Genomic DNA, 27026 nt, shown 5'->3' with positions numbered 1-27026 from the left:
TGTATTGGATCAAAAACAGATTTCTGGGTTTCTCACTAGAGTCATTTAATCAAAATGGAGACAGTTACCAGGAAATATTTAACAAGTGTCTCTGGGTGGTACTTCTATGAACAGCCAGGTTTGAGAACCACTGGGGGAAGGCATTATAACTGCATTTTTCAATATGGTAGCCATTAGCCACAATGGCTATTGAACATTTGAGATGTGATTATCTGAATTGAGATGTGCTGTAAGTGTAAAATCCACACTAGATTTCAAAGACTTTGTACAAAAAGGTAAAATATATCATTAAATTATTTTTATATTGATTACATGTTGAAATGAAAGTATTTAGATATACTAGGTTACATATAATATATTATTAAAATTAAATTTACCTTTTTCTTACTTTTTTAATATGGCTATTAGGACATTTGAAATTACATATGTGGCTCATATTATATTTCAGCTAGACAGTGCTATACTGGAAGTATTATTAAAATTCACATTTCAATTAGATGAGGTTAACATAAAATAAATATTCAAGAATTAGGTAAGTGTATTAGTTAATTTATATATTTGTTAATTTAGTCAATAAATATTTTTCTATTCAATCCATTCTCCAGACTACAATCTGAGCATCTTTACAAATCAAAGTCTGATAATGTCAGTCACCTCCTTAAAAACCTTCAATGCCTAATTGATGCTCTAGTCTAAGGTAAAGAACTAAATCCTTATCATGGCCTTGCAAAGATTTCACATATTCTGGCCTACATCTGTTCTCCAGTCTTCTCTCACTCATCCTTCAGATGGCAAGTCAAGTTCTACTTCCCTGGGGAAGCTTTCCTTGACCACTCCTCCTACCCCCACTCAACCTAGGTCAGGGTTGTGTGTGTGCATGTGTGTTTCAGAGAATTTAATTCAAATTATAATTATACATTCATTAATATTATCACTTGATTAACATCAGTTTCTCCCCCAGACAATGAGTTCATTGGGCACAGTGACCCTGCCTTTTTTGCTTAGCTTGAATTGCCAACTCAGAGTATAGTATCCGGTACACAGACAATAAAACATAAAGACATGAGGAAGTTGTGCACCTATTATGTATCACACACTGCCATGTTGTATAATTATAAACACTAACATCTACAGTTTGCCTTCGGGGAGCTCAAAGTTTAGTGAGGGGAGACAATCAAGAAAATAGCAAAATCAAAATACTGGACCAAGTATTGGACTATAGAGTGTGACCTAAAGTGGAAGTGTATGCATTCTTTTGTGGGGCAAGTTGGGAAAGCTTTCCCAATGAGCTAACTTGAAGAATGAATGGGAGTTGGCTAAGAGGAGAAGGCAGGGGAGCTTTCCAGACAGAGGAATGAGAAAGTACAATATGTTTAGGAAACACCAGGTAGTGCTATGGTTTGAATGTGTCCTCCAAAGTCCATGTATTGGAAACTTAATCCCCAATGCAACAGTGTTAGGAGGTAGAGCCTAATAAGAAGTAATTGGGCCATGAGGGCTGTGCCTCATGGAGAGATTATTATCATTATTGTGAAAGTGGGTTAGCTATCACATGACTGGGTTGTTATATAAAGCATGTCTGGCCCTGGTTGCCTCTTGAGTGATCACTTTCACCTTCTGCCATGGAATAATGCTCACCAGACACTGGCAACGTGCTCTTGAACTTCCCAGCCTCCAGAACTCTGAGAAATAGATTTCTTTATAAATTACCCAGTGTGTGGTATTGTTGTAGCAAGAGAAAATGGACTAAGATAGTTAAGTACAGCTGGAGTGTGCTGACTCGATGAGAAAGGAGGGAGAAAAGGTTGACAAGTAATCAAAGACCAGGTCACCAAGGCCTTGTAGGCCTTGCAGAGAAGCTGCACTTCATCCTGTAGATGATAAAGAGCCAGATTAATTTCCTAAGCTTGGGTTCTAAGGTTGGGGCACAGAAATAAATAGTCAGGGAAAAAACCGCAGGTTGGTTTTGTGTATGATTATTCTTGAGCAGGGCATACTGACTGATACTGTGATTTGGATGGACCTATTATTATAACACAAGTAACTATTTCCAAAGAATTGGCTGGATCTATTACTGGCAAAACATCATTTGGATCAAACAAATACATCATGGATTTAGGAAGTTCAATCATAACTGATGATCCTCCAGAAGGATCCAACAATTGGGTCATTACTATTAGAGGAATCCATGACCTGATACAGAAGGCATAGTATTTGCTGCAGAAAAGTATGTGAAATAGATTTCTAGAAAGAGTTCAGAAATTTTTTTTTTAATTTTAAATTTATTATTGTTACTTTTTAACACTGAGGCTTAAAAGAAGCAAGTTTTACTAGCCAGAATAATACTTGGTTATGAAGCCAACCTAAAGAAATTCTGATTGTTTTAATTTCTCACTTCCAACTATTAAACCAAAAAATTGTTAATGTCTACTAATTAAGTTTGGTACAAAGTTTTATTTTTTAATTGTAGGAAGATGTGAAAGAACAATACATAGTATTTTTCTGTGGTATATTTGTGTGGGAAATATTTGGGAACACAAATTATTTTAACTGTGAATATTTTATATAGTATTTTGGCATTTGTGTTATTAGTTAAATGGCTTAACCTCTTTTATAAATTAAAAATGTTCAAATGAAAAAAATTAAATGTAATATCAATAAAGTTCAAATACAGTTTTTATTTCCTAATAGTTGAGTGAGAGCCTTATCCCTTCATGACGAATGTCTTTTTCATGATACTGGGTTTCCATTGTTTGTTTCAAGAAGAAGTTAGAAGTTTTCTTACATTCCATCTGTAAATTTGTCCTGAACTAGATACCTAATAAAATAAAATTATTTTTAATGGATTGTTACTGAGATTATTTTTTGTACTTGTGTACAGTCCTAAAATTCTGCTAGGTACAGCCAAGATGATGGCTCAGATTCCCCATCAGTTGCTCTTCTTTATAGAGGTATCATTTCTCTAACTTGGCTTGAAATTGTACCAGGACTCTGAATCCAAAGCACACAGATTGCGTAATTGTGTACCCAGGCTGAGGTGACAACGACTTCATCATACCTATCATGGCCAATTAACTATGTAGGTCATGAGGAAAAAGTTACACTTTAACAAGGCAGAGAACTACGCATTGAAGCTTTAGCCTACACTTATTTTTGACACTATAAAAACTGCTAGTCTTGAGTGGGAGGGTCAAACTCACTCATTTTGGTCACGACATGAGGTCTGCCCAAGTGCTTGTTGCCAAACACCATGTTCCTACTGCTCAGGTGGTTTCTGTGCTACTAGTAGCATTCCTCCTCTTTGTTTATTGCAAAGGCATCAAGCAAGCAAGCACACAAAACCTTTTGGCTTCTTATGGAAAGAATTATGTTTATGTTTTATTTAAGGTAAAAAGCAGAGGCAGATCTAGGTTTTGTGAAGCCTGAAGCTCATATAATTTAGGGTCTTCCATATGAAAAAGAACTAAAAATTATTGTACTTTTGCAAACTTTACAAACATAGATGCCCATGCAAACACATTGTGAAGTCCACTTTAGGCCCTAAAGATTAAATTTATTACCTTCATGGTAACTCTTCCTCTATATAAAACATATTTGATAGAATTTTTAAAAATTAACTTGCTGTACCTTTTTGACTAGTTTAATGTGTACAGCTGTTTACAGTGTAACTTCTGAATTTACACATTGTACTTTTGACTAATGATTATCCCTCTCTAAGTATTTTGAATATTTGTGCCGTTACTATATGAGAATTAATATAACACAAGAAATTATAGGTAAAAAAATGTAATGTGATGATATAGAGCCTTTTAGACCCGAGCTCAACAAACTCCAAGCAGGATAAATATAAACGCAGAGGCAAGTCATAGATAAATTGCTGAAAGCCAAAAAAAAAAAAAAAAAAAAAAAGATAAAAATAAATCTTGAGAGAAGCAAGAGAAAAATGATATATTACAAATGGGGAACAAAAATATGAATAAGGGCTAGCTTTCCATCACAAACATTGGAAGCCAGAAGATATTGAACTGACATATCCAAACTACTGAAAAAAAATATGCAACTAGGAATTCTATGGCTAAAGAAAATATCCCTCAAAAATAAAGATGAAATAAAGACAAAAACAGAAAATTTATCATCAGCTGACCTACACTATAAGAAATGATAAGGGAAATTCTCCAGATGATAGGGAAGGACACCACATGGCAACTTGGGCCTACAGGAAAAAATATTTGTATATTTTAAATTTTCTTCTCATTAAAAAAATATATAAAATGTTTAAAGCAAAAATTGTAACCCTATATTGTTGAATTTGTAATATATAGAGATGTACTGTAAAAGGCAACAGTAGCACAAAGGATGAGGGGATTAAGTAGAAGTATACTATTGCAAGGTACAAGGTTCCAGTAAACTATTTTACTTGAAGTAATTCAGTATTAGTTCTAACTAGATTGTGATAAATTAGAGCTATCTTAATTCCTATAGCAACCACTAAAAAAATGGAATAGAAGGCAGATATTATTCTCCCTTTTTACAGATAAGGAAATTTATGCTTCTAGTTATGATGGAATTGCTCATATCAGATGAAACCTGTTGCTAAGAATGGCTATAAAATCTGGATATATTAAAAAAATAGATGTTTGACAACGTCGATGATCATCCAAAGCAGCCAGGGCTAGAGGATTAGTGAGGGAGAAGAAAATACACTGAAGTAAACTGGACCTTCTCCAGCACTTTTTCCCTGGAGGAAATTGCTGAGTAGAACAACAGTGCCCTAGAGCTTTTGGCTACCTTTGAGACTGGTGGGGTGGGGGAGTGAGGAGAAAATGGCAATGAAACTTGGAGTTCAGGAACAACAAAGGAGGATAGGATCCCTGAACTACCTTAGGCTTTCAGTTGAGAAACCCAAAGGGCTACCCCATAAGAGTAATGGAAAACTAGAAATAAACTAGTTCTGAAAAACACCTAAAGTCTATTCTTGAACTAGCCCAATAACTGACTGGCTCCAACTGCCTGCCAAAAGGAAATTAAATCCTCTTGGGAGGGAGTTATTATCACACAGAGCTTCTGCAATTTTTTTACACATAATCTCTTACATCTAATAAAAAATTTGTTAAATATGCCAGGAGACAAAATCAAATGACTGGAAACTAAAAACTAAAAAAACTCCAATAACATAAGTAAAATAGGACCTGCAGATGTTGGAATAATTAGATATGCACTTTAAGTCAGCTGTGATTATTATGTTCAGTAAGTGATAAATAAGATGGAAGATTTCTGTAAAAAATGACATGAAAACACTAGAATTGAAAAATTAGAATTTCTAACATTAAGAACTCAAAAGTGGGTTTAACAGCATATTAGACACAGCAAAAATAGGGTTATTGAACTGAAAGATAAACCAGTAACAACAAAAAAAGATAAACTGAAGCATAAAGAGAAAAAACATGAAAAGGACAGAGAAGAGCATAAGAGATATTTGTGACAAAGTAAATATATCTAAAATGTGTGTATAAAAGTCCCAGAAGCAGAGAACAATAGAATTGGCAGCAATTATATTTGAAGAAACCCTGGGCAAAAATTTTATAAAGTTTACCAGAGAGATTAAGTCATAGATTCAAAAAGGACTTTGAATGCCAAGCAAATAATTACACAGAAATCTACCCTAAGCATATAGTAGTAAAGCTGTTTAAAATCAAAATCAAAATCAATCTTCAAAGAAAAAAAGACCCAATACCCTCAAATGAACACAAATAAAACTTAAAGCTGATATTTCAACAGAAATTATGGAAGGTAGAGGACAACAGAATAACATCTTTAAAAAAAAAATGACAACCTGCAATTCTATACCTAGTGAAAATGTCCTACAAATGGAAGAGTTTTCAGAGAAACAAAAAATGAAGAGAATTTGTCACCAGAAGGTCCACATTAAAAGTACTTCAAGGGGTTCACCAGAAGGTGGCAAATTATCCCAGATGAAAGCTTTATAATGAAGGAAAGAAAGAAAAGCATAGATTTTTTGGGGGGGTAAGACCACCAAACCATAGGCAACAAAAGCAAAAGATAGACAAATGGGATTATAACAAGCTAAAAAGCTTCACTATAGCAAAGGAAACAATCAACAAATGATCCATCCAAGAAAGGATTAATAATCAGAATACATAAAGAACTCAACTCCATAGCTAAAAAGAAAAGTAATCTGATTAAAACATGGGCAAAAGACCTAAACAATTTTTTAAAAGAAGACATGCAAATGGCCAACATATATATGTAAATATGTTCAACATCACTAATCATAGGGAAATGCAAATCAAAACCATGATAAAATCTCACTCCAGTTAGAATGGCTATTATTGAAAAGACAAAAATTAAGACATGCTGGCAAGAATGCAGAGAAAGGGGAACACTCATGCACTGTTCATGGAGGAGTATAAAGTAGTACAGTCATTATGTTAAAGAGTATGGAGGTTCCTCAAAAAACTAAAAATAGAACTATCATATGATCCAGTAATCCCACTACTGGCTATCTACCTCAAGGAAAAGAAGGTCATTTTATAAAAAAAGACACCTGCAGCCAGGCACAGTGGCTCATGCCTATAATTCTAGCACTTTGAGAGGCTGAGGTGAGGGGATTGCTGGAGGTCTGGAGTTTGAGACCAGCCTGAGCAAGAGCAAGACTCCATCTCTACAAAAATAGAGAAATTAGCCAGGCAAGGTGGCATGCACCTGTAGCCCCAACTACTCAAGAAGCTGAGGCAGGAGGATTGCTTGACCCCAGGGATAGCCCAGGCGACAGAGTTGAGACCCTGTCTCAAAACAAGCACCTGCACCCAAATGTTCATCACAGCACAATTCACAATTGCAAAGATAATGGAATCAACCTAAGTACTTATCAACTGATGATATATATATCTCTCATACACATACACATACACACACACACACACACACACACACACACACTCACTCACAATGGAATACTATTTGGCCATAAAAAGGAATGAAATCCTGTCATTTGCAGCAACATAGATGGAACTGGAGGACTTTTTGTTAAGTGCAATAAGTCAGGCACAGAAAGACAAATATCACACACTTTCACTCATATGTGGGAGCTAAAAAAAAGCAGATCTCATGGAAGCAGAGAGTAGAATGGCTGTTACCAGGGCCTGGAAAGGGGAAGGAGGAGGAAAGGATGAAGAGAGTTGGTTAAAGGGTACAAAAATACAGTTAGATACAAGAAATAACTTCTAGTATTTACTTGTACAGTAGGAAAATTATAATTAACAATAATTTTTTGTATATTTCAAAATAGCTAGAATAGTTGTAATGTTCCTAACACAAAGAAAAGATAAATATTTGAGGTGATGGATAGTCCAATTACCTGATTTTATCATGACACATTGTATACATGTATCAAAATATTACATATACCCCCAAAATATGGATGATTATATATCAACAAAATATATTAAAATTTTTTAAGTACAGAAAAGCATAAATAGGTGGAGAAAATTAAATGAATATTTCCAGTTAAAAATATTAATAAATAACAATATCCTGTAGGGTTTTAAATATATGCACAATAAAAATACATGAGAGTAATGCCCCAAAATATCAGAGAGAGAGACAAGTGAAATTTAAGCGGTGTTTCTTTTGTTTTCTGAAAAGTGGAAAAGTACTAATTTATATAACCTCTACAAAGTCAAGGATATTTATTGTAGTCTCTAGTGTAGCCACTAAAAGAAAATAAAAAGTGTATAATAATGTATAACAGCCAGAAGAGGAAAAATGGCATAATAAAAATTTTTACAAATCCAGGGGAGAGCAAGAAAGGGGGAAAAAAGAAACAAATTAGAGATGAGACAAATACAAAATAATAGTAATATAGGTTTGAATGCAAATATAACAGTAATTACATTAAATGAAAACAGGCTAAGTACTGTAAATAAGGGTCTAAAATTGCCAAACTGGATTAAAAATAAAAATATAACTATATGCTGCTTATAAAAGACACAACTAAATAAAAGGATGCAGAAAGATTAAGAATAAAAAGATGGACAAAGATATGCCATGCAGACACTAACTGAAAGAAAGCTCGTATATTAATAATAGACAAAATAAACATTAAGGCAATAAGCAGTACTAGAGATTAAAAAAAAAGATTTTTCATAATGGTAAAGTAATCAATCTAACAGGATGCTATAACCAGTGGTATGCTACAGCCAACTTGAACTAGCCTGTTAGAGCCAATGTGTGTACCTCTTCCTGTGTCTATGTTCAGTAATAACACATTTGTAGCTTGAAATCGGCCATAGAATGAATATTACACCATGGAAATGGGCAAATGCTATAAATTAGGGATTGTGTCTTACTTCTCTCTTGGTTGAACATTTATGAGCACACCACTGGATATACCAGTTGTAAATCTGAATGCAACTGATTACATGTAGAAAGCAAAAAAGTAGGAACCCAAAGGAGAAGCAGGCAAATATGCAATCTTAGTTGCAGATTTTAACACACTTTTCTCATGGAATTGATAGGACAAGCAGAAAAAAATAAAAACTTACCAATATAGATAAGGGAATACCCACATATATCTAATATCTATATATCCATCTCAATGTAAACAAGAAACAGAGAATTAGCAACTTACCCAAGTACCCAAAACCAATGAGTAGGAGAGTTGGAACTGAATTCAAGTTTTCTGCCTCTAAGTCCAATATTCCTTCTGCTATGGTTTTATACTCGTATTACAGGAAAGATCTGTGATATTTACCCTATTATGACCACTGTAATTTCTACACTAATATATAAAAAATGGAAAAAAAAGCAAGGCACATTTCTTAATTATATATATATATATGTGTACACATATATATATATATACATATACTATTGCACTTCAGTTTTAGAAAGTCTTTGAGATATATATATAATAAAAAAATCCATATTTACAGAACAAAGTATGGTGATAGCATGGCTTTCAAACAGATGAATAATTCTATTAAGGGATTTAGCACGACTCTTTTTGGTGATAGCTATCATGAAACTATTAAATCTTTAATGATGATGTGATAATGACGATGATGAAGAAAGGAATAGTAGCAGCTATTGGTAGAGTGATTACTTTGTTCCAGGTACTGTTTTAAGCATTTCTCATGTTAACTTACTGAATCCATTCAACAACCAAATGAGATAAGTACTTTTATTATACCTATTTTCAGTGAAGAAACTGAGACAATGAAGTTTCAATAATACACCCAAAACACAGAGTTAATCCTCAGAGTACTCTTAACCATTATACTGCTTACGATTAAGTTGATTAAAATTTGCTTTGAATATGATATTTCAAGAACACATTTAAAACATAAAGCAAGGCATTTTTGTACTTTCTATAATTCTTAAATGGTCTCTAGAAAAATAATTTATGTCTCTGAACGAAGTTATTATTATTTTTTTGGAGCAGAATATATAGAACGTAGACTGAAACTAGATTGTAAGATATAGTTTCTTTAATTTAGAATCAACCTCTGTGCTCCTTTTTGAAAACATTTCTATCTTCCCTAAACAGGAAAATACATCTTTGTCATAACTCCATTTTAAAAATTGTGGTAAAATATATATAACATAAAACTGACCATCTTAATCATTTTTAAGTGTACTATTCAGTAGCACTAAGTACATTTATATTATTGTGCAACCATTTTCAGAACTTTGTCATCATCCCAAACAGATACTCTATATATATCAAAACTAATTTCCACCTCATTTCCAGCTCCTCCAGCCTCCGGTATCCTCTATTAGACTTTTTGTATGAATTTGTCTATTCTTGGTATATCATATAATATTTGTCCTTTCGTGTCTGGCTTATTTAACTTAGCGTAATGTTCTCAAGGTTCATCCATGTTGTAACATATATCAGAATTTCATTCATTTTTAAGGCTTAATAATATTGTATGTATACACCGCATTTTATCTATTCATCTGTTGATCAACCTTTGGGTTTCTACAGCTTTTAGCTATTGTGAATAATGCTTCTATGAACATTGGTGTACAAATACCTGTTTGAGTCCCTGCTTTCAATTCTTTTGGGTATATACCTAGAAGTAGAATTGTTGGATGATATAGTAATTCTATATTTACCTTTTAAAAACAATATATATATTTTAAACTCTTTTTTAAAATCCAAGATCAGGAAGGATATATATTTAATTTTTTAAGGAACCACCAAACTATTTTCCACCTCGGCTGTACCATTTTACATTCCCACCAATTATTCACAAGGCTATCCACTATTCAATTTCTCCACACTCTTGAGAACACTTATTTTCCTTTTTTTTTTGTAATATCCATGGGGGTGAAGTTCTGGGTTGTTTTCCATTAGGAATAACCAATTCTCCAATTCTCCAGACACCACCTTGGATGTCCAACAACTAAATTCAATTCTGACACTACCTGGAGTTAGGGTCAGATTCCATAAATGGGTTCAGTCTTCTTTTCAAGTCTTCCTCTACTTCAGATGCCAACTGCAAGTCCCAGGCTGCTTGTAATTCTGACCAACCAACTATAAATGGCGGATTCTCATGGCCCCTCCTCATGTTCAACAATTTGCTACAATGGCTCACAGAACACAGGAAAATACTTTACTTATTGTTTTTTTTAATAAAGGATACAACTCAGGAACAGCCAACTGGAAGAGATGCACTGGGCAAAGTATGGGGATGTGGTGCAGAGCTTCCTCGTCCCACCTGGGCATGCCACCTTCCCAGCAGGTTGATGTGTTCACCAACTGGAAGGCTCTCTGAAGCTCACTGTTCAATTGTTTTTATAGAGCTCAATCTCCAGGCCTGCTCTCCCCTGTTCCCAGAGGTCAGTAGGTGGGGCTAAAATTCCCAACCCTCTGATCACTTGGTCTTTCTGGTGATGAGCTCCATCCTGAGGCTCCTTAGGGTCCTCACCCTAAAAACTCTTATTAGAATTCGGTCAAGTGTGATTGAAAAGGACTCATGATAAATAATAAAAGATACTCCTTTCACTCAGGAAATTCCAAGGGTTTTAGGAGCCATATGCCAGGAAAAGGGACAAAGACCAAATAGATTTTTATATTATACCACAGAATTGGTACCTCCTTATGGTTTTGATTTGCATTTCCCTAATGACCATTGATTTTGAGCATCTTTTCCTTCATTGGACATTTGTATGTCTTCTTTGGAGAAATGTCTGTTCAAGTCCTTTGCCTATTTTTTAAATTGGTTTGCTTGTTTTTTTGTTGTTAGGTTATAGGAGTTCTTTACATATTCTGGATATTAATCCTTTATCAGATATATGATTTGTCAATATTTTCTCCCATTCTATGGGTTGCATCTTCACTTTCTTGATAGTTTTCTTTGATGCAAAGAAATTTTTTTCTGATAGAGTCCACTTTATGTATTTTTCTTGTTGACTGTGCTTTTTGTATCATTCTAAGAAATCATTGCCAAAGCCAATGTCATGAAGACTTTCTCCTATGTATTCTAAGAGTTTTATAGTTTTAGCCCTTTGTTTAGGTCTTTGATCCCATTTTGAGTCACTTAAGGTAAGGGTCTAACATCATTCTTTTACACGTGGATATCCAGTTTTCCCAGAACCATTTTTTGAAAAGCCTGTCCTTTCCCCATTGAATAGCATTGGCATCCTTATTGAAAATAAATTGACCATGTATGTGAGGGGTTATTTCTGGATCATGGCCTCATTTTGTAAAAACAGGAAATAGGCCCTATAATCCTTCTGTAGGCATATAACAGATATTATCTAATAATGTAAATATACATAATAGCACAGAATGGCTTTGCCAGAGGGGCTATCACGTATAATGAAAGCATATTATAACAAAAGAAGAAAAAAAATACCACCAAAAATGATTTATAGCTACATTTTTATTATAGATAGGTAAGTGTAGTTTGCTGTGGCTAAAGACATGTTTATAATGGATGAACAAGCTTTTCTATATACCAAGAGGTATAATATTTTTCTTTTAATACTGAACTAATATTTCTCTGACAACAAGGAAAGACTGAACCGGCTGAACCTGTTTTAAAGGGGAAAAGACTTTTTTTCCTGGATGTTGCTTTAAAGACTGGTAAGTTAAATCCTTTTAAGTACTAACACATTAAATTTAAGAACAGTAAAAGAAAAATCAATGAATACTACAAAACATGTAATTTCTATGAAGCAGAAATATAAAGTTTTTATAATTTAAAACAGCAGCATTTCAAAAAATTTGCTGAATTAAAACTTTACAAAATATATATATACAAAGTATCATTCCAGATGATCATGGATTTTTAAAACAGTATATCACAATTCCTAGTCTCTAACCCAAACCTACTACTGGATGTAGCTGGCCTATAATAATCTTTACAACAATTTAAAAAATAAAACAAAAACAAAAAGAAATGTCCCAATTCTTTTGTGTACAGGCATAGGTTACAATGTGCTGGCTTTGATTCCATACGCACAAAGAGAATTTTAAAATAAAACAAGGACTTCACATAAATAGTTTTACTTGTTATTAAGTATGTGACCAAACAAATTAAAATAAGTACTAACAACCAAAACATATCTTGATGTAACCAGTACATACACTCTTAAAGAATGACAAAGATGAAAAAAGAAATAAAATAGTCTATGAAAGCCATAAGCACCTTGTTTTAGAAAGAGCACCAAGCAACACAAAAAGGCAACATGTAAGAGGTAGTGTACCACTGGCTAAGATGTATATCCCCCTGGGGACCTGAATACAACTTAGTGTTTTGGAAAATAAGACATATTAGACTGTGGCTTGTAATTTTTAGACAGAAGCATTGCACATTTGGGAGCATTAGCCAGTATTGCTCCACAGTGCTCTGCGTCTCCAGCTGTCTAATGGGTACTTTGCTCTCAGTCAAAAAATATAGGAAACCCTGAAGAATTCCATATTTATAAATTTTCAGTTCTAGGGAATTCTCTAAGAAAGATGAGATTCATATAATTTTTAAAAGAATTAAATACTTTATCAATCATAGTCCTTTGAAAAATGCCTTTTCTCCTTCTTAGGAGGAAGTCTTTTCTTCCTGAGATTCTTTAAGATGTAGCCAATGCTTTATTCCATGTATTTCATAATGACAGTATCTTTCTGCCTACGTTTTTCCCTCTGCAGCAATTTCCTGGCCAACAGCATGAATTCTGAACTAATTCAGAAACTTTAAAGAAAGCACACAGAACTGCTTTCAATGTAATATTTCTGTTTGGTTTTGAGATGAGGAAGTTTCTGTACTTCAATCACTGGAAGTTGATTAGGCTCCTGGGTGTGAAAAAGAAATGTTGCCTTATGCCAGCTGCCATCTTGAATCTGTAAAATAAGAACAAAACATATGTATTTCATTAGCAGTCATTCTCAGCAGACAATGCCCTTCATAAACAATGTAGGCTTATTTTAACACATTAACTGCCAGGAGAGTTGTATTTAACTCACTCTAGTTTTGATCCCAGGGCTGTGTGAAGCATATATAAAATCTTACTTGTTGATGTTCTTATTGTTACAATTAATATTGACAATTTAATTCCAAAAATGTGGACTAAATTGAATGAAAGTCAATAAATTTTGTTTTTCTATTTATGTTTGCCTTTAAATTACACTCGAAGTTTTTATTCTATTTCTGTAATCAAACCCTGGCCCCAAGGAAAAGTTTCGGGTTTTTTGTGTGGCAGTCAACGTGTTAAGGATTAGAGACAATGAATGGAAAGTGCCTAGAACAATGCTCAATAAATGCTAATAATTACTATTATTAATTGAAAATTGGGCTTATTCCTGCCTCTATAATGGCATTGTGTATTCTAATTTTTTGCTTCCAGAGGCTAAAACCAGGCTTCTACTTCAATTGTCTGTGGATCATTGCACCAGATATGAATTAAAAGGCTGCACTATTCCTAATATGCTTAATACCCATCTGTTCTTTCACTTGGGACTTATTCTTCAGGATGGGCATTTTTCTTGGATAAAAGGGAATGAGCTATCTCAACCCCTGTATTTTAGGTAGGGTATAACTAGAATTGCCTCAGTCAGAAATAGTTAAAATGATAATTATGTTCAATCATCTTTTAGTTCCCTTATTTTCCATTCAGTGGCTCTCCATTTATGTTTTCTCTCTTCTTTCTAGGGCTTTCTGCTTCTTTTATTAATATATGCTCTTTTGTTTCCGATAAATTCTATGGAATGAAAACATATCACAAAATGTTCTATGATTAAGATTCAACAAGACACAATGGAGAACCACAATCGACTAGTTTTGTAGTGTTTTATTCAGGAGTTAATTCACTTACTCATTCACAGAACTATTATGATATGAATTTCAAAATTTGAAGGAAACTTAGAGATTATTTAAGCCATAAATTTAAGCCATAAATTATTTAAAGTAATTAGTGATACATATATAGAATAGACAACTCTATAACAGGGGTCAGCAAACTCTTCTCCAAAGAGCCAAATAGTAAATATTTTAGATTTGGGGGTGCCATATGGTCTTTGGCACATCTACTCAAATCTGCCATTGCTGATAACAGCAATAGATAATAAGTAAATGAACAAGTCTGACTGTGTCACAATAAAAACTAATCTACAAAAACAGGTGGTGGGTCTGCTGACTGTAGTTTGCCAACACTAGCTCTATGAAACCAGATTTTAAAACTATACATTTTTTCTCTGACTCAGGGGGATGGGCGGGACACAGACAATGTATATAGCCCGAGCTTTTGTACCCCCATGAAGAACTGAAATAAAAAAAAAATTATACATTTTTTATAACATTCATTATTGAATTTTAATGAAAAAATTGGGCTGCAATTCAAATATTGACTAGTAGGGCCAATCAATCTGCAATTATACCCATATTTGGCATCAGGTATAGGGACTGACAAGATGAAATAAAACTGACTTACCTCTATAACTTGCCTTCCATGCAGTAATGAGATTAAAATTACGGCAGTGAAAACACATGAAATAAATCTATTTATCTATATGCTCTGATTATCTATCCATCCATCCATCCAGGTATGATATAATTATTTCATATGGGGAATATAAATTAAATTTATATATTAACACCTGTTTTGCATGTAAAAATCTATGGTCAATTGGTATGACAAAAGTTGACAAGATACAATAAAAACAAATGATAGATTCTGAAAAATGTATGGTTTATAAGTCAGGCACATTAAAACCTACTACCTTACTTACAGATGGTGATAATAAAAAACAAAAACAAACTCCCAAGCCCCTTACTACTCTTCTGTATCTGCAGTTTATAAGTAAAGTCTTACTTTAATTGTCCTAATTTTATAATTTTATCAATTTTCAGTCATATTGAACAATTCTAAAAGTGCCGTTTCCTTACCTTACAGTCATCTGAAAGCACTTTAGGTTCAAGTAGAGTGTTTTCTTCAAAAAATTGGCCATTCCATCCCTTGAAACCAATAGGTGAGCCTGGGCCACTTGTTTGTGCACTTGACCACTTTGGGGTGTTTAGACAGTGAATGGTGATGATATGGGTGGCTTCTGAGCTCAGTAAATGAAGGAAATTCATCTGGACTTTCCCAACTCCAAACTCCAACTAATGTCATAGAAACAATATGCAGGTTATGAGATATGGCAATTGAGAAACTTATAGTTTGGGAGACTTGAGGAAAGGCCTTGAAAGGCAGCCAAAATCTCCTTTTCTTGGAATCTAAGTGCCAGTTAGTGGTGCTGGTAAATGTTTAACCACTGGCTCTTGGAGGAAAAAAAGATCTATGATTTATAGCATTTTCTGATTCCCATGGTAGAAATACTCCCACCATTGCTGATTTCAGGCTACCAACGTGATGTCACTGAACATGACATTGGGAAGAGATGTTAATAGGAGGCTCTCCTGAGCCTGTATGAACTGGCTGCAGCATACCATTAGGCTACTACATTTAGTAAGAAAATGAAGATAATTTTCATGTTACCTAAAATGCAGTAATAATTTGTTTTTGGTTAATGCTTTATTAATTTTTTTCATAACAATCTCAAGTTCTGTCTATGCTTTCATTTGAGATTTTTTTTGTGAGAGTTTCCAAAGATAAGTTACATGTTGTAGTAATAATTTGGTTGAGTAATTTTAACTATGAGAGCTTGAAAGGACAAAGACAGAATCTTATTCTTTCTCCTAATACAGTTTCAGTCACACAGTGAGTCATCAATAAATGTGTATTGAACAAATGAATGAATGCATGAACAAGGATCAACTAATAGAGTGAATAATATAGGGAAAATTGGAGTTAAGAATTCTGATTGACTGGAAAGATGGTTGAGTGGTGGTGACCTCCTGGATTCGTGCTCCCAGAGAGGAAGGCATGGATCTCAGTCTGCCAGACGCTAGAGGATCGCTCCCCCACAAGAACAGCGGTGTGAATCCATGGAGAATCAGCGTGGGACACAGAGAACAAGAAAAGACTGAGGTGAACGGGAAATCAGATCGTGACAATCTGGAGAGAGGGGATGGACAATAGAGAGGGGAGCGTGGGTCGGCTGTACCCACCTCACCAGCGAGTGAGGGGGGTTCAGCCCCACAGGAAAGCGGCCTGTCTCCCCCACTGACCTCCACTCCCACTCAATTAGGGATCTGCCTGAAGCCAGTGCAGAATCACCGCTGGAGATGCAGGGCTCTGTGGAGAGGAGACAATAGCGGGGGGCATTCTGGACCCCGGAGCTCTGTGGGCAGACTGCAACCCGGGGGAGAGGGGTCGCGCTGGGCTGCAGCGAAAGACACCTGGGGGACGCCGAACTGTCTCCTTTACGCCGGCGGCCGGGCTCCCTCAATCCCAGCTCCCCCAGCCCCTGCCGGACCCTGAACATTCGCCCCCAGCACCAGTGACTGGTGGGCGGGCAGCCACCATTGTCGGGGTCCCCAGCCTAGCCGCTGCAGAGCTACTGGGAACTAGGCGGCTCCATCCCCTGCTCCACGGTCCCCCACTAGGAGCTCCGCCTTTGCGTGAACACTGAGGGCTTCCCTAGTCAAGAGGGAGCAGAGCGTGGACTTTGCGGACATTGGGGCAGGGTGGAACATCGCCCCCGGGAGCTGCAGCAGCCGGAGCACTGGGCGAACGCGGGCACCCCCCTCCCCCCAGCCGCTGTCTTTAGCACAGAGAGAGGCAGAAACCACCTCGGGAGAGGAAGAGGCAAGGAAAAAGTCACTTTCTGTCTGCAATTAGAACAGCCCAGTGACAGGACTCTCAAACCGTTTTCAGGCTGGACCCAACAGGAGCATCCCCCCAGATGAGGTAGCAAAATCCTGAACAACACATGAAGGGCTCCCCCTAGTGACAGAGGAGGCAGCTTACCTGGGCTGCTGCATAGCCCAAGATCAGCGCACACGGCGTGCCTATATTCAGGCTAAAGCAGAAAGAAGGGACCTAAGAATTGATCCAGATGGGAAGGGCTCAGCGAAAGATCTCTGGGAGTATAAAGAATCAAGCTGAAACCTCGCCTTCAAAGAGGATTACTACTTCTCTACCAATTGACACAAACCAGACTCGAAATAGCAATATGTCACAGGAAGAATTTCAAACATGGATCAAAAATAAGCTGAATATTATGCAAGAAAAAATGGATAACCAACACAAAGAAACCACAAGAAAGATTCAGGACTTGGAAGAAAAATTCACTAAAGAAATCGAAATATTGAAGAAAAATCAAACTGAACTCCTGAAAATGAAGAATTTATTCAGGGAGCTACAAAACACAGTGGAAAGTCTCAAGAGCAGGGTAGATCAAACAGAAGAAAGGATCTCAGAGATAAAAGATAGCACTTTCTAATTAAATAAATCAGTCACAGAGATGGAGCAAAGAAATAAGAGAAAAGACCAGAGTCTACAAGAAATGTGGGATTATGTGAAGAAGCCTAACGTGAGAGTTATCGGCATTCCTGAGGGTGAAGAAGACAATAAGCAAGGGTTGGATAAGCTATTTGAAGACATAATTGAGGAAAATTTCCCAGGCCTTGTCAAAACTCTAGATATACAGGTTCAAGAAGCTCAAAGAACCCCTGGGAGATTCATACCAAATAGGAAGACACCATGTCATGCAGTTGTCAGACTGACCAAAATTTCCACTAAAGAGGCCCTTCTTCAAGCTGTAAGGAGAAAGAAACAGTTAACATACAAAGGAAAATCCATCCAAATTACACCAGATTTCTCAACTGAAACCTTACAAGCAAGAAGAGACTGGGGCCCCATTCTCACTCTTTTGAAACAGAATAATGCCCAGCCTAGAATCTTATACCCAGCTAAGCTCAGCTTTATATATGAAGGTGAAATTAAGACATTCTCAGATAAACAAAAACTCAGAGAATTCACCAAGACAAGACCAGCTCTCCAAGAAGTACTCAAAACAGAGCTACACACGGACCAGCACAAGAAAGACCCACGAATATAAAACTACTCAAGAGAAGACAAAATCCTAGTTATCACAATGGCTCAAGTGAGAAAACAGAATAATGAAATTCAACCCAACATGAGGAACAGAAATCAGTCTCACTTATCAATTCTCTCATTAAATGTGAATGGATTGAATTCCCCACTCAAGAGACATAGACTGGCCCAATGGTTAAAAAAATACAAGTCAAGTATCTGCTGTCTTCAGGAAACTCATCTAACCTGCAAGGATGCATTCAGACTGAAAATAAAAGGGTGGAAATCGATATTTCAAGCAAATGGAAGCCAAAAGAAAGCTTGCATGGCAGTTTTAATCTCCAATAACTTAGTTTTTAAATCAATAAAAGTAATGAAAGACAAAGATGGTTACTATATACTGGTGAAGGGTACACTTCAACAAGAAGACATAACTATACTTAATATATACACACCCAACTTAGGTGCACCCAGATTCATAAAGCAAACCCTACTTGATCTGAACAAAATGATAGATAACAGCATGTTAACAGTTGGAGACCTTAACATGCCGCTGACAGTACAGGACAGATCCTCCAAACAAAAAATAAACAAAGAAATAATGGACTTACATAGAATGCTAGAACAAATGAGCCTGACTGACATCTACAGGACATTCTACCCAAAATCCACTGAATATACTTTCTTCTCATCAGCTCATGGGACATTCTCCAAGATTGACCATATCCTAGGACATAAAGCATGTCTTAAAAAATTTAAAAAAATAGAAATTATACCATGCATCTTCTCAGATCACAGTGGAATAAAAGTAATAATGAACCCTAACAGAAATGCTCATTCCTACTCAAAGTCATGGAAGCTAAACAACCTTCTCCTGAATGATTATTTTATAAATGAAGAAATCAAGACGGAAATCAAAAGATTCTTTGAGTTAAATGACAATGGAGACACAACTTATCAAAATCTGTGGGACACAGCTAAAGCAGTCCTGAGAGGAAAATTTATTTCCATAAATGCCTATATCAAAAAGACAGAAAACTTACAAATAGACAATCTAATGAATAGACTCAAAGAGCTGGAGAAGGAAGAACAGACTGACCCCAAACTCAGCAGAAACAGAGAAATTATTAAGATCAAATCAGAACTGAATGAAAAGGACAACAAACAAACCATAAGGGAAATTAATAAAACAAAAAGTTGGTTCTTTGAAAGAATAAACAAGATTGACACACCTCTGGCTAGGCTAACCAAGAGCAGAAAAGAAAAAACTCTAATAACCTCCATCAGGAACATGAAAGGAGAAATCACGACCAATGCCACAGAGATACATGACATCATCTATGAATTTTACAAAAATCTTTATGCACACAAACTGGAAAATGAGGAGGAAATGGACAAATTTTTAGAAACACACAGCCTTCCCAGACTCAACCAAGAAGAAATAGAATTCCTGAATAGACCAATATCTAGATCTGAAATCGAAACAGCAATAAAAAACCTTCCCAAAAAGAAAAGCCCTGGACCAGATGGGTTCACACCTGAATTTTACCATACCTACAAAGAAGAACTGGTGCCCATCCTACATAAACTATTCTCCAATATTGAGAAGGATGGAATTCTCCCCAACACATTTTACCAAGCCAACATAATTTTAATACCAAAACCAGGAAAGGATGCAACAAAAAAAGAAAACTACAGACCAATATCCCTTATGAATATAGATGCAAAAATTCTCAATAAAATCCTAGCAAATCGAATCCAAGTGCTTATCAAAAAAATAATCCATCACGACCAAGTGGGCTTCATCCCAGAGATGCAGGGATGGTTTAATATACGCAAATCTATAAATGTAATTCACCATATAAATAGAAGCAAAAATAAAGATCATATGATCCTCTCAATAGATGCAGAAAAAGCATTTGACAAAATTCAACACCCTTTTATGATAAGAACACTTAACAAAATAGGCATAGACGGGGCCTATCTAAAAATGATACAGGCCATTTACGACAAACCCACAGCCAACATCATACTGAATGGAGAAAAATTGAAAGCATTCCCACTTCGAACTGGAACCAGACAAGGCTGCCCACTGTCCCCATTACTTTTCAACATAGTATTGGAAGTCCTTGCGAGAGCTATCAGGCAACAGAGCAGAATCAAGGGAGTCCAAATAGGGAAAGAAGAGATCAAACTCTCACTCTTTGCTGATGATATGACGTTATATCTAGAAAACCCCAAGGATTCAACCAAGAGACTCCTGGAATTGATCAATGAATTCAGTAAAGTCTTGGGATACAAAATCAATACACACAAATCAGAGGCATTCATATATGCCAATAACAGTCAAACGGAGAACCAAATTAAGGACTCAATACCCTTCAAAATAGCAACAAAGAAAATAAAATATCTAGGAATATATTTAACTAAGGAGGTAAAGGACCTCTATAGGGAGAACTATGAAACACTGAGGAAGGAAATCGCAGAACATGTAAATAGGTGGAAAACCATACCATGCTCGTGGATCGGAAGAATCAACATTGTTAAAATGTCTATACTGCCCAAAGTTATCTACAGATTCAATGCAATCCCTATTAAATTACCAACATCATTTTTCACAGATATAGAAAGAATAATTTTATGCTTTGTGTGGAACCAGAGAAGACCCTGTTTAGCAAAAGCAATTTTAAGCAACAAAAACAAAATGGGAGGTATTAATTTGCCAGACTTCAAACTATACTACAAAGCTGTGATTATTAAAACTGCTTGGTATTGGCACAAGTGCAGGGACACAGACCAGTGGAACAGAACAGAAAATCCAAATATAAAACCATCCTCATATAGCCATCTAATCTTTGACAAAGCAGACAAAAACATACTCTAGGGAAAAGATTCCTTATTTAACAAATGGTGCTGGGAAAACTGGATAGCCACATGTAGAAGACTAAAACAGGACCCACAGCTTTCACCTCTCACAAAAATCAAATCATGGTGGATAACAGACTTAAACATTAGGTGGGAAACTATTAGAATCCTAGAAGAAAATGTAGGAAAGACTCTTACAGACATTAGCCTAGGCAAAGAATTTATGAAGAAGACCCCTAAGGCAATCACAGCAACAACAAAAATAAATAAATGGGACCTGATTAAATTAAAAAGCTTCTGCACAGCCAAAGAAACAGTCATGAGAGTAAACAGACAACCTACAGACTGGGAAAAAATTTTCGCATAATACACATCAGACAAAGGACTGATAACAAGAATGTATTAAGAACTCAGGAAAATCAGCAAGAAAAAATCAAACAACCCTATCAAAAAGTGGGCAAAGGACATGAATAGAAATTTTTCAAAAGAAGATATAAAAATGGCTAACAAACATATGAAAAAATGTTCAACATCCCTAATCATCAGGGAAATGCAAATCAAAACCACAATGAGATACCACTTAACCCCAGTGAGAATGGCCTTTATCAAAAAGTCCCAAAACAATACATGTTGGTGTGGATGCAGAGAGACAGGAACACTCAGACACTGCTGGTGGGACTGTAAACTAGTGCAACCCCTATGGAAAACAATATGGAGATACCTTAAACAGATTCAAGTAGACCTACCATTCGATCCAGCAATCCCATTATTGGGCATCTACCCAGAAGAACAAAAGTCATTCTATAAAAAAGACACCTGCACCCGAATGTTTATAGCAGTACAATTCACAATTGCAAAGATGTGGAAACAACCCAAATGCCCATCAATTCATGAATGGATTAGTAAACTGTGGTATATGTATACCATGGAGTACTACTCAGCTATAAGAAATAATGGTGATACGACATCTCTTTGGTTCTCCTGGAGAGAGTTGGAACCCATTATATTAAGTGAAGTATCCCAAGAATGGAAAAACAAGCATCACATGTACTCACCAGAAAATTGGTTTCCCTGATTATCACCTAAATGCACATCGGGGAATGATACCAACTGGATATCAGACTGAGGCGGGGGGTGGGGGGAGGGGATAGGTGTATGCCTACATGATGGGTGCATTGCACACCGTCTGGGGACTGGTCATGTTTGAAGGTGCTGACTCGGGGAGGTGGGGTGTGGGGGGAGGGGATGGAGGTATGACTACATGGTGAGTGCCAGGCGCACTGTCTGGGGAATGGGCACGCTTGAGGCTCTGACTCAGGGGGATGGGCGGGACATGGGCAATATATATAACCTGAGCTTTTGTACCCCCATAATAAGCTGAAATAAAAAAAAAAGTGGGAGATTTATCCAAAAAAAAAAAAAAAAAGAAGTCTGATTGCACATTTTCCAGGCTTGGACAGGGAAGTAGATTCTCCTGTAGCTCTAGACAGTATTATTATTGTTGTTGTTGTTGCTATTGTTATTTTGGCATTATCCGAGCAGGGGTATGGTCATAATGTAAGTGAAAAGAAATAGCTCCTACTGAAGAATTTATACTAATCTACAAATGTAAGATTAGAAAAATACCAGTTATGATGTAATGAAGAAGGGAAAAAATAACAACAAAAAGGAAATAGAAAAAGCAAACAACAACGAAAAGAGAGGAAAGGCAAAAGAAGGTGAAAGAATAAAAACATGAAAGGATAATCATAAGGAACATTAGAGTTTAAGTAGTAATAACTCAATTCCTTCATTTTACAGATCACTCAGAAACTTGTGAAATATTTAACCTTTCTGAGCTTTAGTTTCCTTGCCAGTAAAGTAAGGGTTTAACACTGACCTGACAGGGTTGTTATGAGGCTTAGAAAGGACAAACATCCTTTACCTAGCATTGTGCCTGGCACAGAGTAGGCCCTGTGGTGGCTTGCAATTTCATTCTCCAGGTTAGGAGAGGAGTGTAAACTAGAACTCAGGTCCCTGATTGCAAGTCTACTGTTCTTTCTTTCCACGACCTCCCCAGTCTGCTTGAGGTTGGGTTTATGAGTAGGAGAAATGGGAGCACTGACTCAGTCATGGAGAGAACCAGAGTGCAGCTCCCTTGTGCTCCTGTCTCCTTCGCACGGCTCTCCCTTTCCCAACCTCCTTCCTTCTATGATCATCCTGGGCCATGTTCATCTATGAACTTCCAGGGGAGTGAGGGTGACCATGTGGATATTTTGGAAGTCAGACTACCATGCTGCTCTTTGTTAGAGGTGCATGGGATTCCCTAGGAATGGAAGAATCTTTTCCTCTGTTTCAGGGGTAATAATGGTGAAAGCCTATTGAGATAAATCAATGAAACACTCAGGTTAATGAAGGAAGACTTTTTGGAAGGAGAGGGCACTTGAACATTATGCAGGTAAAGAGACCATGCATATTAGCTGCTGACCTTTTATGATGGACAAAACAAACAATAGGCACATGTATCAGTTCTTTGTCAATGAGGTATAAATACTTGGTCATATATCAAGCTGGTTTAATCACAAAAAGAAAGAAATGCAGTTTCAGTTTTAACATGTTAAAGGTAGAACTAGGATTTAGGTTTTACAGATACTTGTTCTAACACCTAGTGTTGTGACAAACTAACGTGCATTCATTCCAAACACTTGGTTTATAGAATTATACTTGAAAGAAGTTTTAAATAGCATTCAGTAGATGTTTAAGGAGATTACTGTGTAGCCCATCACCAAAAATAGAAAGCTTTTGTGGCAAAATTATTCTTTTCATTATGATGATGTAATTTCCAGCAAAACTTTAGGTAATTGATTATTAATTCTAAACACTCCAGCTGTTTAGGGATTTTCCAATGTATATGCATAAAAACATAACATACATTGCACAATATTTAAGGAATTTTAAAAGAATTTAAAAACCTGATCAGTAGAGTAAGCCAAGCTAAGCTAATCATAAAAATACACTATCAAATTGTTAAGATTTACTGCAATTAAATATTTTCTTAAAACAAAACATTTATTTCCCATATATGATAGAGAATTATACCTTGTTTTCATACTTAAAATTCATAATTATTTAAAGTGACAGAATTTTAAAAAGCTTTGTTCATTGATACTGTGCAACATACCAACATATGTTTAAAAAATCAATACATGCCTTTGTCACAGAAACAGGAGATAAACATGTCTGGCCACCAGCACTGAAATTGCAGAAAACCTCAATGGCATCTGAAGGACACCCGAGATTTGGATCAATCCAGTATTTTCCTATTAATTTATAATAAAACACAAAGTTATTTAAATGCAATGCTAAAATGTATTTGAACCATTCTTACAAATTATGACACTTTAAATATATATTATCACAGTCTTACCTGTTAAAAAACTTAGAAGATTATAAATATATTTGTATTCAGTGAATGAATGAAAGCTGCAAGCATTATATAAAATTGATACTAAAAAATGCTCTATTTTTCACATACCCATCAATTTCAGGGCATTTCATAATTTTACTCAAGATGACAGAATGGCTGAATTTATTGCTTCATCCCACAGATAAAGAAGATGAGCTCAGCAGCTAAAAGTAAATTGCCTGAAGTTATATAGTTAATAGAAAAGTTGAAGTTATTAGAGTATATATATATATATATATATATATTTCTATTATTAGAATGTATGTGTATATTTCTGTTCATCATTACAGAGTTTAAAATGAACATTTTGTTTTAAAATAGAAACAACTTCAATCGCTCTAAGGAAAATATATCTTTATGTGTAATAGTGATAAGCAAAATAAAAATCAAACATTTTCTCTTTTCAGAAAGAAAAATATACAATTAAATGATTATCATTTTTGTGCTCTTTCGGATTTGTAAGTGGGAAAGAGTGAAGTGCCTACAGCTAGTGTGAGCCTGCCAATCTTTGCCTCCACCAAATGCCCAGGAGAATAAAATGGGGCCTAAAGTCCAACTACAGAAAATACTCAGACTGAAAAGCACTGAGCTAGCATCTTAATTCCAGAATAACAGACTCAGAATATTAAAAGAGCATCTTTTTCCAAACACAAAGGAAAGAAATGTTGGAATGAGGCAGCCTGTTTTCTTGCATTAAAAAGGCAAGACAAAGAGTTTTTGTCAAATGTCATTTTCTACAATAGGCAGAGATCCTTGTCCATGCCACCCTTACTCCAAGCAAAGATTTCTCTAGCTCTCCTGGGCTTCCTCTGACTTCCAAAACACTCTCAAATACTCTCCCCTCTTTTATTCTATTAATCCTTCAACACGCATATTTGCTGAATTGGTAGCTCAAAGGGTAGGGACTGTCCTTTACCGTAGTGGTTTTCAAACTTTAGTATGCACCAAGCCATCCTTAAAACGCACACAACTGGGCCCTACCCCCAGAGTTGCCGATTAAGGCTTCAGAATCTGCATTCCTAACATAATCTAATTCTGGTCCAGGGATCACATCTGGAGAACAACTGATCTACTGAAATATGGAAGAAAAAGGTGAAGGAGATCCACTCGTCCTAGTCTCTTTTCTTCAGAATTTTGAACATTTTATAATGTTTGCAGAAATTACAGTTGGATTTTTCACCAGGATCTGGTAGAGGTTTCCAGTTCTAATCCTGTGGGATAAACAAATATCTCCTTTCATCAGACCTTGTCTTCCAAGAAATACTTTCCTACACCTATAGGAGCTAATAATAAATTCTTTATGAAAGGTTTTCCACTAAGCAAACTCTTGCTACATGGAGTAAAACGCTTTGAATTCAGGCATTATGTTGTACAATGGTGAACTGGTAGGGGTTTCATCATTTCTTTCAAGGTAGGCTGAGCTGTAGGTAAAGTCCTATATCATAATATATCTTTTGTGAGCCTAAATGTTCTGACTCAGACTCGCTCTCCCCTGAGGACACTGCTCCCCTTGCAGCCTCTACAGTATTGTGCCCAATGATGGGAAGGTGTCTTTCTTGCTCTTCGTTGCTACTTCCAGACCATTCTTGCCCCTTTCTCCCTGAAAACACTCCATGTTGAAATTCTATTATCACATTATATCTACCACTCATTACCCTTCCTGGTGCCAGGTGCAATCATTGGTATTTTTCTTTGAAGAGTTTTAGCTTCTGGCTTGCTATCACATTCAGAAAACCTATGAATGACCAAATTCTTGGTGATTTTAAATTCACACGGATGATTCCTCCAACCTTAGCCTCACAATTCCTTGAACTGTACTCTCCTCCACCCCCTTACTTTTCCACCAATGATCTTTTACCTTTCCCCTACCCCCATATCTTATTTTACTAACATTCAAGGCCATGCCCTAGCCTTTATTACCTACAACTGCACCTCCTCCAGAATTTCACTTCTTTTCTCTTTCCAGCTCACTTCCTCTAGAATCCTGACCCCAATAATTTTTTTTTTGGTCTCATCAGGACCTACTCTCCATTGACACTACCACTTTTTCATTGTCCCTCATGATCATGTGTTCACTTCCTTTCTTACCCAGCTTAAAACTCACAGTCTTTTACTATAATCATTTCCTTAGAAACTTTCTTAATGCCCTTGTCCTACCTCACTTCATTGTACTTGTCTTATAAACCCCCAACCCTACCTAAATTCAGTTTTTTGCCTGTGATTGTACCTGCACAGATAAATGTGGCTGGAGAAAAACACAACTATGCTAATGGGC

At 36.0% G+C, this 27026-nt stretch overlaps 1 protein-coding gene across 1 annotated transcript in view; it reads right to left on the bottom strand.

Moving 5' to 3' along the window:
• Window positions 1-11896: 11896 nt before the first annotated feature.
• Window positions 11897-27026, bottom strand: part of COL24A1 (collagen type XXIV alpha 1 chain) — a 330570-nt gene continuing 315440 nt past the window's right edge. Inside the window, exons 58-60 of the mRNA XM_045547618.1 lie at window positions 24496-24605; window positions 15408-15623; window positions 11897-13366 (exon numbers count right to left, since the gene is read on the bottom strand). Of these exons, the coding sequence (XP_045403574.1) occupies window positions 13220-13366; window positions 15408-15623; window positions 24496-24605 (473 nt within the window). The 3' untranslated portion in view covers window positions 11897-13219. The remainder of the gene's footprint in view (window positions 13367-15407; window positions 15624-24495; window positions 24606-27026) is intronic.

Source organism: Lemur catta, chromosome 3 (genome assembly GCF_020740605.2).
Source record: "Lemur catta isolate mLemCat1 chromosome 3, mLemCat1.pri, whole genome shotgun sequence".
In the NCBI taxonomy this organism is placed as follows: Eukaryota; Metazoa; Chordata; class Mammalia; order Primates; family Lemuridae; genus Lemur; species Lemur catta.
The sequence above is the reverse complement of the archived record's forward strand: the minus strand, read 5'-3'. Positions and strand labels throughout refer to the sequence as shown.